At 49.1% G+C, this 16,571-nt stretch overlaps 8 protein-coding genes across 8 annotated transcripts; 4 read left to right on the top strand and 4 right to left on the bottom strand.

The window, feature by feature from the left end:
- Positions 1-40: 40 nt before the first annotated feature.
- On the bottom strand, positions 41-2,560 carry ACHE_10707S (uncharacterized protein; the record flags this gene model as incomplete). The annotated part of the gene is made up of 1 exon (XM_043282264.1): positions 41-2,560. One exon carries the CDS (start codon positions 2,558-2,560, stop codon positions 41-43), a length of 2,520 nt encoding a protein of 839 aa, XP_043131827.1.
- Positions 2,561-2,877: 317 nt separating this feature from the next.
- Positions 2,878-3,453, top strand: ACHE_10706A (cytochrome c oxidase subunit 7; the record flags this gene model as incomplete). Its single annotated transcript, XM_043282253.1, has 5 exons — positions 2,878-2,906; positions 3,067-3,145; positions 3,222-3,282; positions 3,342-3,373; positions 3,433-3,453. The coding sequence occupies 5 exons, from the start codon at positions 2,878-2,880 to the stop codon at positions 3,451-3,453; spliced, it is 222 nt and encodes a 73-aa protein (XP_043131826.1).
- Positions 3,454-4,655: 1,202 nt separating this feature from the next.
- On the top strand, positions 4,656-6,456 carry ACHE_10705A (putative C6 transcription factor; the record flags this gene model as incomplete). Its single annotated transcript, XM_043282242.1, has 3 exons — positions 4,656-4,992; positions 5,045-5,937; positions 6,007-6,456. 3 exons carry the CDS (start codon positions 4,656-4,658, stop codon positions 6,454-6,456), a joined length of 1,680 nt encoding a protein of 559 aa, XP_043131825.1.
- Positions 6,457-6,523: 67 nt separating this feature from the next.
- Positions 6,524-8,075, bottom strand: BNA5_1 (kynureninase; the record flags this gene model as incomplete). Its single annotated transcript, XM_043282231.1, has 4 exons — positions 6,524-6,939; positions 6,991-7,468; positions 7,525-7,862; positions 7,913-8,075. 4 exons carry the CDS (start codon positions 8,073-8,075, stop codon positions 6,524-6,526), a joined length of 1,395 nt encoding a protein of 464 aa, XP_043131824.1.
- A 501-nt stretch (positions 8,076-8,576) lies between these two features.
- Positions 8,577-9,990, top strand: ACHE_10703A (indoleamine 2,3-dioxygenase; the record flags this gene model as incomplete). Its single annotated transcript, XM_043282220.1, has 3 exons — positions 8,577-8,870; positions 8,921-9,541; positions 9,601-9,990. The coding sequence occupies 3 exons, from the start codon at positions 8,577-8,579 to the stop codon at positions 9,988-9,990; spliced, it is 1,305 nt and encodes a 434-aa protein (XP_043131823.1).
- A 1,974-nt stretch (positions 9,991-11,964) lies between these two features.
- Positions 11,965-12,840, bottom strand: yaf9 (YEATS domain-containing protein YAF9; the record flags this gene model as incomplete). The annotated part of the gene is made up of 3 exons (XM_043282209.1): positions 11,965-12,659; positions 12,719-12,743; positions 12,805-12,840. 3 exons carry the CDS (start codon positions 12,838-12,840, stop codon positions 11,965-11,967), a joined length of 756 nt encoding a protein of 251 aa, XP_043131822.1.
- A 611-nt stretch (positions 12,841-13,451) lies between these two features.
- Positions 13,452-14,125, top strand: horA (ubiquinone biosynthesis protein COQ11; the record flags this gene model as incomplete). Its single annotated transcript, XM_043282198.1, has 2 exons — positions 13,452-13,644; positions 13,704-14,125. 2 exons carry the CDS (start codon positions 13,452-13,454, stop codon positions 14,123-14,125), a joined length of 615 nt encoding a protein of 204 aa, XP_043131821.1.
- A 152-nt stretch (positions 14,126-14,277) lies between these two features.
- SYF2 (pre-mRNA-splicing factor SYF2) lies at positions 14,278-15,304 on the bottom strand (the record flags this gene model as incomplete). Its single annotated transcript, XM_043282187.1, has 3 exons — positions 14,278-14,325; positions 14,375-15,010; positions 15,077-15,304. 3 exons carry the CDS (start codon positions 15,302-15,304, stop codon positions 14,278-14,280), a joined length of 912 nt encoding a protein of 303 aa, XP_043131820.1.
- Between the last annotated feature and the right edge of the window lie 1,267 nt (positions 15,305-16,571).

The following is a 16,571-nucleotide window of genomic DNA, read 5'->3' as shown; positions in this document are numbered from 1 at the left end:
ATAGGTATCATGCTATTTTTATATACAGAGAGAGTAGACATCATCTTGTCCGCACGAACGCACCCTTGCGCAGGTGAGTTGCCCGGAATACGGTACGCCGGGTCCGATTCAGAGACATTTTGGTGCTGGGTGGATTCACCAACCGGTGCAAGTCTTTCACCTCCCAACCACGAAACAGGGTATGACTGCCCCAGGCCCGGTTCATGTCCTGGGTGACCTGATGCACGTCATATGGGTTCTCGCGGCGCAACATCCGGTTTCTGGGACGGCTTGACAACCGATCTCGCCCGAAGAGCACGGCCAGACGGTGTCGACATGTGCGGCGAATCCAATACCTTGCGAGTCGGATGCCATGTTGCTCCAGCTCTCGGAGGAGTACCAGCCCACGAACCCAAGGAACTAGTTGTTCACCCTTCACCTTGAAGGGGTTGTAGGCCTTTGCCTCGGAAAGGGAAACCCGACAGCGGAATCCCCACGAGACGAGGGCGGCCTGCATCTGGGAGCTGAAGATTGCCTTCAGCATGTCGCTTCCATAGTGTGCGGGTGGGATGGCTATCCTAGCTTTGTGTTGGTCTGATGGACGAATGGGCCATGGCTCGTTGCCAGGCGGTTTCGCTAGTGAGGAATAAAACCGCGCCAGCCAAAGGGAGCAATCTCGAACTTCATACCAGCGGTGGGTCATTCCAAATCGTTTCAATATCTCAACCCAGAGATCAGCATCCACATGACAGCCTTTTGGGACAGCACGCTTCAATATTCGAAAAACGACGAGCACTTCCTTGCTAGGGTGGAGGCCAAATCTTACTGGCGGCCCAACCCCTGGCCTTCGTGGACCGAGAGCCTTGCGAACCAGGAGATCAAGACTGTCCTTGGTTAGGGTTCGGCCGCGCAAAGTCATCGTGTCCACGACCTTGGCTGCAGATTTTAAATGACCTGCAATAATTTGTTTCCGGAAATGCACGTTGAAGAGCTCAGGGCCTTCTTCCGAAAGCTCAGCAAGAATGGCTAGTGTCATCTGATAGTGGCGCCAATCGCGTGTCATGTAGTACGATATTAGAAGGGACTCCTGCATAGTGGCATCCTCAAGTACATCTGGATGTTGGTCGCTGTGAAGTAGGTCGGAAAGAAGGATATCACGTTTTTCCTCTGCTAGTCTGCGAATCAAGCGCGCAAATACGCTGTCACCAACAGAAATGCCTGATCTCTGGAGCAGCCGGAGTTTGTCCAGAAGGTCCTGGCTTCCGTGAGCGCGGACTGCCATCTCACGCAATGATTGCGGTCCAATAGCCGTCACCCCCAGCATGCGTAGCCCCGAAAGAATCATGTCTAAGTTGAATGATCGAGTCGCGAAAAGCCGTGCACCTAGCTCGTCGCTGAACGGCTTTTCTTTCACCATGTAATTTTCGACTCGTTCCTCCCCAGTAGTCACATTCCGGTCATTGGACTCCACACGCTTGGACTCGAACGTATCCATTGCATATGTTTCCAGTTTCTGATAAACGTATGTCGGCGTATGTTCCATTGCATATTGCAGCAACCTCTGGATGTCCTCAAATCTTCGCGGATGTTCATTGTGTGAGACGAAAAAATTATGCATCCATAATGCCTCCCTCCCAAGCCCTGACTGCAGCAACCTCGAAATAACTGGGCCATATATATGACGGACTTGAGTTCTGCGACAAATTTGCCTGAACGCACGTACGCCGGGAGCTATCGCCCCTTGGTCGACCATTTGATGAGCACCAAGCGATATTGCTGGCTCAAGGAGATGTAATATGTCATTTGGGTTCGACAAATGCGGATGTTGCAGGTTTTCATGCCATGTGACTGCTTGCTGCACCATGCCACGTTCCAGAAGCCCACCGACAACCTTGAGGTAAAGCCTTTCCCACCGTTTACCACTTTTTTTCCACAGCTCAGAAGCATAAGTCACAATTTCTTGCAAGAGTAACCCCCGTCTCAGGCCAAGCTCGATGAAGCTCTCCCAAAGGAAATCTGCGTGCTCCCCATCGACAGGCAGCTCTATCCCATCATGTCGAATCGTCAATCCCTCCCAAATGTCTAAAGTGCCCTTGTCTCCATAGTGACGCTGTCGATGACGAAGAAGTTCCTCCCAGAGAGCAAAATCATGCCGTCTTGCTGGATCGTCCACTAATTTCGTGCCTATGTCCTTGATATGTCCAACGTCCGACTCGAATTCCAGCCTTTCCTGTTGTAATGCCAATGAGCGCGCAGGTGCCTTTGCACCCGGGTATTTCTTTGGATGCGGTATATCATCATCGGTCTTCTCGCGCGACGATCCTATCTCGTGCACACGAAAGCTGAAAGGTTGTCGGTTCGACTTGTTGTATTCAGCGGCGGGAGACTCCTTGGTGGCCGACGGTTGAGATCCGAATTCAGGTTCATTGAGGCTGGTGCTCTGCGATATCGTTCGGTTTTGGCATCGTAAGCGCTTGTAATTTAGCTCCAATTGTTCGATCCCAAGCGGCGTTGATACTAAAGAGTCGAGGACCGAGACAGCGGATGGCCTCTTCAGTAAGCGAACAAGCGCCGGGCGCATGGATCCTGAGAAGAGAAAACGAAGGAAATGAGAGACAGCTTAACCATCCTCCTCGTCCATCGCACACAAAAGAGAGAATTTGACTTGCTCGAAAACTGTACAACTTTTGTTCCCAATATCTTTTTGAAAAGCGGCGGGATCAAATGCCACGTGACTAGTCATTAATAAGCCCGCTGCGTGAAAGGAGGAAACAACGTCACATGATCTCCCGCGATCCACACTCCACGAACGTCGACTTGAGCCTTACTCTGTGTTTCGTTCCCCATTGTCCATTCGCGCCCCCAGAACCTTGCTTTCCGCTTCCGCAAACCACAAAAATGTACCGCACCGTCCCTCGTATGGCTGGGTATGTGTTCTCCGTTCAATTCCTCCCTATCCGAGCCCCGCGCACACTTCCGGAAGTCGGTGGTGCAATCTTCGCCGGTCGACCGATAGAGCAACATGAGTTGGATCGATAGCTTCTGCAGACAGTCTGGCTGACAATTCCACTTTCTTGCGATATCTAGGTTCGTGTTCCGCGAGAACCGTGTCCCTTACTACCAGCGTCTGTTCCAGCGTCACGACGGTCAGCGTCAGTGGTGGAAGGTCAGTGCTCCCGCAAATTGATTCCGGACTTTTGGGCAAACAGGGAACCTGACATACAACTCTCGGCATTTTGAAGACCTCTCGCTCCGGTTACATCATGTACCCCTACCTCATCTCCGTCTACGGCATGGGTGCTGGTGAGTCGATCTTCGGTTGGAAACATTAGTGGTCGTGCACATGGCTAATTGCGTCCTAGCTACCCTGTATGCCCTTGGTCGCATGGTCTTCGTACGTTCCCTTTTCTCTAGTTGTCGGAAATCTGTGCCCAAGCTAATCCCTATCAACAGGGCCACAAGACCTGGATCTAAACTCCCTTTTGAAGCGTTCTCTGTTGCATGATATTGGCAGTGTACTTCTACTTCAATGCTGGGCTGCGAGGTTAGATGAGAGACGTTTCAACGTTGTATATAATATCTGCCAAGCGCCAATGAGAAAAATCTGCCCTAGTCTGATATTCCCTTTTAATCTCGGAGGCTCGCAACAGCGTTCCTCACCGGAAAGCCAGACTCATTGTGTTTGTATTTTGGCACTTTCGCAGACCTGCACCTTTAAGCACATATCCCAAGCTTAGTAGGATATCGTCCGTCGATCTTGACGTCTGTAGAGTATCATAACCAAAAGAATGAGCGCTTGAACAAGCTCGGTCTTGTTTTTAGTAAATGCATAACATTGATTAGTCATCCATTATTCCTCGTGCTGCTGCTGATCTTGAAGACAAGGGAACAACCTTCAGCTCACAAACCTCAACAACTGTTGGATGTTTTGAATATCTTTGATCAAGAAGGGATTATATAGAAGTCTTCATGCTATTTATTGGCGTGTTCGGAATTCACTAACCAGAATCTTTTCCTGAATATGCAGATAATGCTACTTGCAGCAACCGAATAACCTCATTCAAATACCCCTGAGATTCTGACCTGGAAAACAGGCAGTCTGAAAGGCATATTCTGTATGATGGTATTTAGACTTTCTTTTTGCCGACGCGATGGATCAAACTCCTGCTGAGCGGCCGGCCAAGCGGGTGCGGCAGGCTTGTGAGCCATGCAGGTAAATACGCAAGTTACATTTCTATACAACCACGACTGACCTGATTCGCAGACGCAAGAAGGCCAAGTGCCCTGGCGAGCAGCCAATCTGCTCACTCTGTGCACGCTTACATCAAACCTGTGTGTATGATGGGGAAAGGCGCAGGTACTTATCGCACTCCGCCTCAATGCAGGAGTCGACGCCGTTATCCGCACCGGAAGTCCAACTGCCTCGGATTCTAGTGAGTCTCAAATCCATTTATACAAGGATCAGAATTGTGTATTGATAAATGTGCAGGAGGATCGACTAGGAGGTCTCGAAGCGAAGATGGCAGAGGTCATTGATGCTCTGAGGTAATCGGAACTATGATTTCATATAATCATGGCAAGATTCTGACTATATGACCAGGCGAAATGGCTCCGGGCACACCCAGCAATCCATTGCGGACTCACCTGCTCCGGCCAATGGCACGACAGGTCCCTCCATGGCAAATCCAATGACACCCTTTCCGCCTTGGAACACGGTACTATCCATTGCTGGGCTGTATTTGCTATATTGCGAATGCCAGCCTCTTCCGCTCTTCCATCGAGCAACTTTCGTCAGGACTCTCGGGGGTCGTGATCCTGAGATCATCTACGCTGTGCTTGCACTGAGCATCCGATTCTCAGAGGAATTGTACGCAAATGATGATGAGCTAGTGGAAATGGTCAACAGCTACGCGGAGGTAGCCAGAGGTCTAGTGACGAAGAGGGTCTGGGAAGGGCCAGTTGAGCTGTCGACTCTACAATCCCTCTGTCTGCTGAGCCTAGTCGACTTTACGAGTAAGAAATGTCCTCACGATCATGCTGTACTCGGGCTGACAAGATATTCAAGATGGGAACACGCACCGTGCAATGATCCATGGTAGTCTAGCTATGAACCTGGCCCAATGTGCCAATCTGAGCTCAGAATCTCATACAGGACTATCTCCAGTGGCCCGCGAAGAGCGTAGGCGCTGTTTCTGGAGCATATGTCTGCTGAAGCGTCTCCATGGGGGCGATTTGACTAATCTGGAATTCTCCGAGAGAAATTATCTTCCATTTCCTGAAAGCCCTGCACGGCCTCTGCTTCATTTCTCCCCGGAAAGCACCGCGGATGAAAGTCGGTTGACCGATCTCCAAGATCAGGGCATCATCGCCTATGTGATTATGCTCAGCGAGGTCTTTGCAAAAACAGCTAAGTATGTTCGTCGCCACGGAAAACCAAACAGCGTGCCACCTTGGTCGTCGCAATCAGAGTACTCCGAAATCCTTGCCCTGCAGATGGATTTGGAAACCCGGATGCCGTATACCCACCGGTTCAAGCCTGCTAGGCTAAACGAGAGGACGCCCGAAGAACTCTTGGAGCACCGCGACTACTGGGGCCCGTGGTTTTTGAACCAATTTCTGTACCACACGAACCTATGTCTCCTCAACCATCCCCTGCTACTCTCGCTAAGTCTGCGGAATTTCCGGAGCAGCATCCCGGAAATATTTTTGCAGCACACGTCAGACCTCATCTCCTCGCATACGACCTGGATTGTTTATTTCATTGACTATTTTGAAAAGAAGTCATTCGTCGCTTCTGACCCATTGCTCGGATATAGCGCAGCGGTTGTGGCTACCATTGAACTGCAGCTGAGCTTCACGGAAAGCCCTACGATACGGCAGGAGAAGAGAAACAGGTTTTCAAAATGCGTCAGGTTTGTGCAGAGTATTGGGAGAAAGTGGCCCCACATGGCACGGATGGTAAGGGTATCTCCAAGTATCTATCTACTTAATGGAGATTAATAACTGACAGTTTGTTGAATTGACTAGGCCGAACGATTACAGCGCTTGGAAGACGCCGTTACCTCGTCTTACCAACCAGACCCAAATGCGCAGAACAAAAGTTTGCTGATCGACCTCTCACGCTTTTGGGAGATACTCGAATACTCTTTCAACAGCGATGCTACGTCTGCCCGTCGCATGTTCGGTGATACCCTTTATCTGGGACCTCCTACATTTGCCGCGGAGGTATCACAGACCTCTCCTTTACCAGCACCAACAAGACTCAACCTACTTGGACAATTACGTTCACAGGAAGATACTGGTTTTGGCAGTGGCCCGGATTCTCCAGTTCCACAATATACAGTCGATGCTTTGGCCTCGCCGCGACATATGGATCTGATCAACGATGAGTTTTCAATACTGGCGACGAATTTCTTCTCCCAGGGACAAGACTTTCTACGAAGTTATGATACAAGAGAAGGGGTAGGTGATTTCTAGACCAATGATGGAAAATATAGGAACACGGTTTCATTACATTATCGTTATACTACATTGCGAAGTCCAACTACTCCTTCAAGGCCTGCTTCAAATTCTCCACGAACGTCCACACCTCCGTGAAACTATTATACAACGGAGCAGGGGCAACACGCACAACACCTGGCTCTCGCTTGTCGCATACAACACCGATTTCCTGCAGCCTTTGCGCGACCTGTTGGAGCAACCCAGGTTTCAGCAGCAAGCACAATTGGGCTCCTCTAGCTTCAGGGTTGGACGGAGTGATGATTTGGAATTGTCGTGTTTCGTCGGTGCTGTCTTTCAGCAGAAGATGCTCAAGATATGCTGTGATCAAAACAGACTTTTTGCGGATCTCTGACATGGATGTTTTATCGAAAACGGAGAGTGCCGCGCATAGAGACGTGAGATCGATAGCCGAGGGGTTCGAGATTTGGAAGCCTCCTGCTCCGGGGATTGGCTTGAACTCTGTTCAATGCATTAGTGTCTTGAACGGTACGAGTTTATCGTGTAACTTACTGTTATCCATCTTGAACCGCTCCGCTCTGTCGCCTCCGTACCACCCAGTCAGACGATGGCGGAATTTTGGAGAATCCCTCCCTGCGCTATAATCGACTTGTCCGTGTCTTTCATGGACGTATAGACCGGCAATTCCGCCTGGTCCAGAGTTGCCATACTTGTATGTGCACCAAACCGCAAAGTCGACATTCCACTCATGCAGCTTCAACTCAACGTTGCCGTACGCATGAGCCAAGTCCCACCCTACAATGATGCCAAGTGACTGAGCATATTCGGTGATCCGCTTAATATCGAACAGTTGGCCAGTGTAATACTGGATTCCGGGAAGGAGGACAAGGGCGATTTCGGAAGCGTGGTTGTCAATATAAGAAAGGATCTTCTCCGTGGTGACCTCGTACTCTCCCTCATCTGGGCCGACGAGAAGCATGGATTGATCTGGATCGAGGCCGTGCCAAGCGATCTGTGATTCGATTGCGTACTTTGGCGATGTTAGCATGCTTTACCATGGTTGTATTCTATATTCTCAGCACTCACGTGGTCACTGGGAAACGCTTTCCAGTCCATCAGAATCCTGTGCTTATCAGAAGTCGGTTTATAGAAACTGGCAAGCAAAAGATGGAGGTTCATAGACAATGTCCCCATCGCCGCGACTTCTTCCGGTGCTGCTCCAACAATCTTGGACATGGACTCAGCTGCCTGTTCAGATAGCAGCTGCCATTGTCTGAGTGGAGAGCCCTCGAGATCTGTGAAATGGCCACCAACACCGATAGACGACCATGTGTCCAGCTGTGCCTCTAGATACTTTGCCGTAGCCTTTGGTTGAATTCCAAGGGAGTTGCCGCAAAAGTAGATACATGGCTCCTCTGAAAGCCCTGGTTTGATGTAAGTATTGAAAAGGCCGCTGGAACCGAGAGATACACACCTGGCTTTGCGAGCTTTTTGGAAGCTATGTTTGCCTTGGATGGAATAATGAACTCATCACGGAAACCCCGCAAAGGATCAACTGCATCGAGAGAGGCAGCGTATTCCTTTGTATCCGCATCCGCGGGGAATTCTGGTTTGGGAACTGTGGAAGGAGCCTTCATGATTGTGTGGGCTGAACAAATGAGTTGATTAAGGAGAAATGGGAGCAATCTATTACGAAAGTCCGACTCCTTTATTGTTCTTTATATATGGTTCCTTTTGCCGATGCTATGCGGTGCGACAATTATATCAGCCGGAACCCGGTTCACATCCGCTTCCGCCTCGATATCCGTCCTGTGGTGATAAGCTTTGTCCAGTCATAACCACGGATGATTTCACGCTATCTTTGCAAAATTGCTTTCATGGCATCAAGACATGTCAATCATTCAATATCGGCTTTTGATTTGGAAATGAGACCGGATCGGACCCGGATGCCTTCCGGCTCATGTTCCATGGGCCCATGCCACTTGACGGATGTCTTATCCCTCATCTGTGTCTGCTATATAGACCCGAGATTTGCTTTGAAATAACCTTCTATGTCGCGCTTATGATATAATTGTTATATAGTTCCCCATTGTCCCCTGAACCGACACTCCCGAGCAAGCTCTTGACGAGAAGCTACAATGTTGGACACTCTTGAGGTTGTGCTTGAGCAATTCCGCGTCTCTCCTCAGAATGGATTTCTTCCTGCTGTGCCTCCATTGAAAAGACTGGAGGATCCTTACTACGAGCCATGGGAGAATATCGTCTGTGATCTCCCGGCCTGCATCAAGGACGGAAGCATCAGACAGAAGGTCGACTGTCTGCCTGTTCTGTCAACCTTAATGCTCGATGACGAGGCGGAATGGAGAAGAGCCTATGTTGTGTTGGCGTATCTCACGCACGCATACGTGTGGGGAGGTGAAAAGCCGTCAGAGGTAAGATCCATCTACCCCAGCACTCGCGAGCAATTTCTAACCGTAACCAGAGACTGCCACCAGCTATTTCGTGTCCGTTTCTCGATGTCTCGTCTCGCCTAGAGCTCCCAGCATGCGCTACATACGCCGCCGTTTGTCTCTGGAACTTCGCGACCAACAACGATCAAACCGATCTCACCGATCCTGACAACCTGTGCGTGAACACCTCCTTTACAGCTACAAAGGACGAGGAATGGTTCTTCATGGTCTCCGCTGCTATTGAAGCCACGGGAGCAAAACTATTCCCTATAATGCTCAACGCAATCCACGCCGTCAATGTCAACGATGCCCCTACTGTAGCCGCTTCCCTCAACCGCGTTTGCGAAGGAATCCGAGAAATTGCCATCATTTTACAGCGGATGTTCGAGAAGTGTGGCCCATCTGTGTTCTTCCATCAAATTCGACCTTTTCTGGCTGGGAGCAAGAACATGGCTACAGCTGGTTTGCCTAACGGGGTTTTCTATGACGTGGGAGATGGACAGGGCGAGTGGCGCCAATACAGCGGGGGTAGTAATGCGCAAAGCTCGCTGATTCAGACGTTCGATATCTTTCTGGGCGTGCAGCATTCTGCTACGGGAGAGGTCAAGTCTGATGCTGCTGGACAGCAGTCAGGTAGGACTGGTTACTTGCAGGTGAGGGCAAGATACGGCAACTTAGGCAAGAATCCAGCACTAACAGGACTGGCTTCTAGGAAATGCGCAACTACATGCCCGGACCTCACCGACGTTTCCTTGAAATGCTTACCCGCCTTTCCAACATCCGAGCATACGCCATGAGACAAAGACCCGGCTCCGCAGTACGAGACGCATACAACACTGCCGCAATGACTCTTGGATCCTTCCGCGACATCCACATCCAGCTAGTCTCACGGTACATCATCATGGCATCAAAGACAAAACCAATTGACGACCACGCAAGGAAGACAAATCTCGCAACGGCAACTGCCAAGCATGCACGAACCACGGAGAAACATAAGGTGTCTCTTACCGGGACCGGCGGAACGGACCTGATTCCATTCCTTAGACGGACCAGGGATACTACAAAGGCTGCGGCGAATTACATGGATTCGGCTGTTCTTTGAAAGGGCTTCTCGGTGTTTAGGTTCGGAGATTTTTGTCCAGGTGACACAGGGAATTTCCAAAGCTGGTCCTTTGGTCTTGGTTTTCTTACGGTAGTTTGAGAGTTGTATATACCAGTGCCACGTACATATACTAGATAAAGGCATATTTCGGAAATTAATTTGGTTCGTTTTTGATCGGGGTTTGTTTCAAAGAGAAATTAAAACCTATATTTTCGGACTCAGACCCTATATTATGTATTGCTTTTGTGACAATGACTATAAATCGTAGAGTACCACATACGGGTCAGCGAGTACCGAACAAGTTAAATTTGTCTTGAACCATTTTGCAAATCATGTAGCTAGCTCTCTGAGACCTTGTACAAAGAGCAGCAGCCCAGACAAAGAACACACCCGTGACTTAAGCTCTTGGACACCCCATACACCCTGCAGAGCCCATAGTTCCGTATAGACTTTAGTACCTTTGTAAACAAAAAAAAAAAAGGATAATAATCATATGACAGTTGCCCGGATTACCTTTGTCTTGCCAGTGGAGCCGGGAGCGGAAGCGGAAGCGGAAGCGGGACCGGATTGATCTCAGTCGGGGGATTATTAGGGTTCGATAGATTCAGTGACTGCTGGTCTTATGAGTGCAGCTGAAGGATCCTGTATTTGATAAAGAATGATGCTCCTTATTGTTGGTAGGGTGTAGTTTCCGGTTGCATGCATTGAGGACTAGGTTAACTGTGAGTATTTCCATTTACAAATGCGAGTTCAAGAGCATCGTAATAGCGCGGCTATTTTCAAGAAAAGTTTGGCGTGGAAAGAAGCTATATTGTCATATCTCCTTTGGCTCTCAATAAAAAATAAAAAGAAGCGGTAGATTTGTTAATATTCAGCAAGCAAGCCTGAGAAACTCATAGAACACCACTCAGGTATAGATTGTTGGTATACCGAGGTAACTTTCACAGCTAAATATGGGTTTTTCAACTCCACTTCGTCTACGTAGACGCTCTTTTTTTCTGAGGATCAAGGCTTTCCTTGCAAGCGTAAAAAAAAAAAAAATCACATTACGGCCTCCACGAGTACTTGGAGTTGTCAGAAGATCCGTTTACTTCGTTTGATTGTGGTAATTGTCGTTAACTTTGCTCTGTCATGTGGCTATGCCACACCTTCTCTACCATTTTGTTGCACCCAGAACGGGTTCATCATTACGGCAGGTCACGCAATCAATACTCCTGTGTAGTCTATAATACATTCTCCATAGTCACCAGAACTCCTTGGTCAAACAACTTGCGGAGTACTTACTGTAACGGCTATTGCAGAATGTTCCGGTTTATTGTCATCTTTCTCCTGAGATGGGAGTTGGATAAGTAGTTATGCATATAGCGGGTTCGTGGGGTGATATCATCTTGAGGATATATAAGATGAGGACCGGGATAGAGAAGAGGTGAGTGTTGGTGGTAATGTAATACGCTAGTTTTTTCCACGCAGGGAATGAATTTATTTTCTACTGAATACTGTCCTATTACTGCTAGTTCTACTTTAAAAGCTTTCTTCCGAGAGAAAGTGGTTCGAAGTGAAATTGAAAAACATATTATCTGCATCATTCACGTGGAGTGACAACTTCAAAATACCAAAAGCAACCATTTTATTCTCATAACTGCATGGGAAAACTAACCAAGCTGGTGGTTGGAAGAGACGGCAACTAAAGTTGTCGTATGCTTTAGTAGGAGGCATAACTTTGAAAGCATTTCGCAAACACAGCGACTATCCACCGAGAGGCCGGCTCTCTGTCCCTGATCGGATGCCTACGGCTAATGGCTTGTTCCAACGAAAGCTTTCATGGGCGCTTCCACCACCTCCATCATCAAAAAAATAGACGATCAGGAGTTATAGTGACCTAACATCACAGGTGGGGAACGGTCGTGTCCGTCGATAATGAACATCAGTTCGAAATCTGCACGCGAATGGAGACAATCCGGCGATAATGGTCGTTTATCTCTTCTTCGTGTTGGCCGGAACACCCTCACTTTCTCTTAACTCAGCCAATTTCTTCTCACGCTCAACGAGACGTGCCTTTTCGTCCTTAATCATCTGTTCAACAGTCTTGTTCGCTTCCGCCAATCTGCCCATCTCCTTGTTCTCCGTTGCCCTGCTATATGGGTTCCCTGGCGTCTCGTTCAACGGAATCTCAGCGCTTCTCTTTCCCTGCTGCCCGGACTTCGTATTCTTCCCCCCTTTACCCTTCTGCGGCTGCCCATTTATCGAACCCCCCGTGAGCAAGTCATAAAACTGCTCCACCGGCTCATTGAAAATGACCTCCTCGTAGTTCTGACTAACCACAACCTCCCGTCTCTCCTTCTTCCCGTCCGCATCATGACCATACGGATGAAGTTTCAGACTATGCCACAGCGTCTGAGGCTTCTCTGTCGACTCCGGGATGAAATAAAGTTTGATCTGGATCTCGAACTCTCCCCACCCGGTCTCTAGTATCTCGAAAGGCGCCTGCTCGACGGTTCGGACGTTCTGCGCGTATGTCTCGTGTAGCTTAAACTGGACCTTTTTCAGCCAGTAGGATATATCTTCGTCGTTGACACCTTTGACGTAGACGCGCCATTGATGGGTGTGGTCTGCGGGGACGTGTGCGGGTTTGTTCGCTGGGTCGAAGGGTTGCGCTTCGCTGCCGAAAACTGTATCATTTAGCGCTTATGCGAATGTAACGCGATCAATGCAAGGATCAAAAACGTACCGAAAGGCCTAAACACCGAAACGCCCTGTCGACACAAGTTGTTAGCTTCGGCGCGGTCTGTCAGTTGGCAACTGGGCCGCACTCACCCTGACACGTTTGTTGGGACCTGTTGCGGATGGCATTTTGATATGGAGAAAAGGCGAAATCAGCAAGATTAACGAAGGACAAGATATCGATGCTTGTAGGGCTGTAGAGAAGTCTGGAAGGACGTCCCTGTCGCGGAAAATCAAGTCCACGTGACTCACCGCCCGGCGACCATGACGACACTCCGCGCCGCTTGCGATTTGGAGCTGCAGACTGCCGTCATTTTTTCTGAGATTTCCATAAAACTACGGCTCTTCTTTCAATTGATATACCTGACATTGAACAATGGCTTCCAAAAAAGTGGTGGTTGCTGGTGGTAATGGATTCTTAGGTTCGTCTACAACGCCGCACTAAAAAGACCTGGGCATTGCTAACCAAGTCTCTTCCTTGCTATAGGAACACGAATCTGCAAAGCCGCAGTAGCCAGAGGGTGGTCGGTGACATCTCTGAGGTACGCCATACCTACACAATTGACGAATTTCAATTGCCTAATGTCCCTAGCCGATCCGGAGAACCACGATGGGATACCGTGACTAGCTCCAAGGACCGTCCGAGCTGGGCCGGCTCTGTGGATTGGACAAAGGCAGACCTACTGAAGCCGGAATCGTATAAGCAGTATCTGCAGGGAGCGAATGCCGTTGTTCACAGCATGGGGATTCTTCTGGAGGCAGACTACAAGGGCGTCGTGCAAGGACGAGAGCCTATCATCAGCGGCCTACAGAGAGCGTTCAGTTCATCCAAGCTAGGGAGTCAGAATCCGCTAGAGAGAAAGGAAGGAGAGGCATTAAAGCCGAAGGAAGGTGATCGACAGCTGACTTATGAATTGATGAATAGAGATTCTGGTTTGTATATGGCTATGTCTTCTGTTTCGTATGTCCAACGATTGCTGACCCACATTTAGCCATTGCATTGGCACAAGAATCATCAGGCGAGCAAGTTCCAACATTCGTATACATCTCTGCAGCCGGCGGAGCACCCATCCTTCCAAGCAGATATATCACGACCAAACGAGACGCTGAAGCAACCATATCATCGAAGCTCCCAGACCTGCGGAGTATCTTTATGCGCCCTGCGTTCATGTATGACTCTAGCAGAAAGTTCACATTGCCGATAGCGATGGGCGGATTTATCGGTACCGAGGTCAATAATTTCCTGGGTAACAGACTTCAATTCCTTGGATCGATGGTTGAAAAACCGCTGCAAGTGGACGTTGTTGGCGAGGCCGTGGTTGAGGCGATGGAAGACGAATCAACAAGAGGCGCAGTCGGGACAAAGCAAATCGAAATACTGGCGACCAGGGCCTGGAGGAAAAGCATGCTTTGATATTCCCGACGGGCAACTGCTTGAATAGACCAAGGGCGGCCAAATCAACCCACCGAACCATCTTGTAGCATAATTAACGACCCGCACCAGATGAACGAGCCTTAAAAGACATTGGACTGTACAATATAACGCGTGTTTATGTAACATTCGGATCAAATCATCGTACCGCGTTCGAAGCTATCCCGAATTTCGGTAGTGTACTGTAAAAATGTTAACACTTATTCCCAGATATTGCGCAAGACAACATACTTTGTTGTAGAAGCGCGACAGCTTCATGTTGAATTGCTTATTCTTCTCATTGATGTAGGTGACGTCGGCTTCGTCGTCGCCACGGCGGTCTCTGCGCTTCTTGAGACGAACCTCCTCAGCCTTCTTCAAGTCTCCCACAAGCTTATCAACCGCAGCCCGATCCGGCTTGCTTTCCGTAAATCCAACAGAGTCCGCTGTGGAATAGAACGAGCCGTTCTTGTCGATTGCGATCATCTCGCCATCATTGGTTTCCACGATTTCAAGGTCGCCGTTAGATGCAGCTTTCTCGATCGCGGCCATTTTCTCCCTCTCATATGCTTCAAGATTCGGATTTAGCTCGCGCATCTGCCTCTTATACACCTTGCGCGCATCTTGAGTGTAGTCCTGGAATGCGACATCGTCCCGGTGGCGCTGCTTCTTGTTCATCCGCTTATCCCACTTTTCGGATTCATCGACTGTCCAGTCCCACGCACGTTTGCGCTCGAAATCCTCTCCCGAAGCTTCTGTGTCGGCCTTCAGCAGGTTATGGGACGCGAATGCATGCTTGCGTGATAGGTTAGACATCAGCGCAGGATCGGTAGCGAGACGTTGGGTTTCTGCGGCAGTTTCTTTTAGATTGCGTTCAGCTCCGGATTTCTATCCCAAGATTGGTTAGCTAAGACCAGTACGGCCAGTGATGGAATCCATGGTAGGAGCACTTACTGCGCGAGCTTGAAGAGCCTTGAATCTCTCCTGTCTTTGACGCGCCTTAGCGGCAGCGTCATCCTCCTCCTTCTCTGCTGTCGCATCTGCCGAACCTCCGTCTGCGGACTTCTTCGAGTTTGTTTCTTCTGAGGCATCGTCTTCATCTCCAATTGGTAGGCTCTCCGGGGCTTGTTCAGAATCGGCAGGCGTTGCCGTCGAATCATCGGTTTCTCTCTTAGGTGGCATATTGGAATCGGGTGATCGTGAGAATAAATGTAAAGCAGTATGGAGCTTCGTATAGGCGGAGAAAGCAAATTCGTATGAATTATTCGACAGTCGGTGGTAAATAGATAGAAAAACGGCGATGTTGAAGTGGTGACGGAAGTTGTCAAGCCCAAACTTGACCGCCTTCCAAATACGTACGACGTCGTAACCTCTTGACTTACGAGATCATTCAATCTTCAAGATATGATTGTCTTGATGCTCTACAGAAGTGAGACTGATTCTTGGCTTGCCGCCAACTGCTTTCCCAAACCCTTTATACCGCAAGTGTCGAATATGTCTCCGTTATGGATCTGGAGAAGACCACAGGAGGAACCTACAGCGATCGGAAAGCACATATCTACGAAGTAGCCGTGCAGTGAGATGCCTTGTCGGGAACTGTCAATTCGAACACTCGAGTTCGTCGCTTACTCTCTACCGCCCAAGCATTCACATTGTCCTGCACCTGCACGCTGGGGATTAAATACCCCTTCACAATTCTCCCAACCAGAGAGGCTCATCTTGGCTACCGGGGCAATTCTCTTCCAATAATGGCTGACGATTGCGTTAGGCTTGACGGCAAGAACTTAGTGGGCGCCAGATTTGTAATTGTGCCCTCAGATATTTTGAATAATTAGCGGACCTCGGTACCAATGCTGACACGATTCTAGAAATGCGTACTTTGCACATATCGCGCTATTCCATCGCTTCTTATTGAGTTCCCAGCTTTCTCGTCTGCAACTAACTGGAATTGATCTGTTCGTGCGGAGTACTCCGTACCGTGGCGCAGCTGAATGCCTGCTTGACTTCGTGTGCGGACGATGTGGGACTGGGTAATCTTGCTGGTGAGGATTCTTTACATTCGATACAGCCCGACATCTAGTCGTGCAACCGATTTCACAGTATAGGGTGCATCAATGCCTTGAGTGGTACCACGATCCAGTATTTTTCTCTGCTGTTGGAAAGGGTCATGAAAGCACTACTGCCGGTACTTTGCGATTTTTTTTATCTGGGTTCGCACTCGAGGCTGTCGTGTTCTTTCTTGTCGTCTCATTATATGGGCAACGTGATGCCCGACAACAAAGTTTTGTCGGGAGCCCCGAACGCCAGGCTTTTTCTGGAAATGGATCCGAGACTGCATTGACTTCGGAGGCTTCCAAATCCATCATCCTCCTCTCGTCTTATTTGTGATAATGATAGTCGGTGAGCACTCACAACTAAAGCAAGGAGCGGGAACTGCGATTCCTGGACA

Source organism: Aspergillus chevalieri, chromosome 1 (assembly GCF_016861735.1).
Source record: "Aspergillus chevalieri M1 DNA, chromosome 1, nearly complete sequence".
Classification (NCBI taxonomy): Eukaryota; Fungi; Ascomycota; class Eurotiomycetes; order Eurotiales; family Aspergillaceae; genus Aspergillus; species Aspergillus chevalieri.
This window is presented reverse-complemented; position numbering and strand designations above follow the sequence as displayed.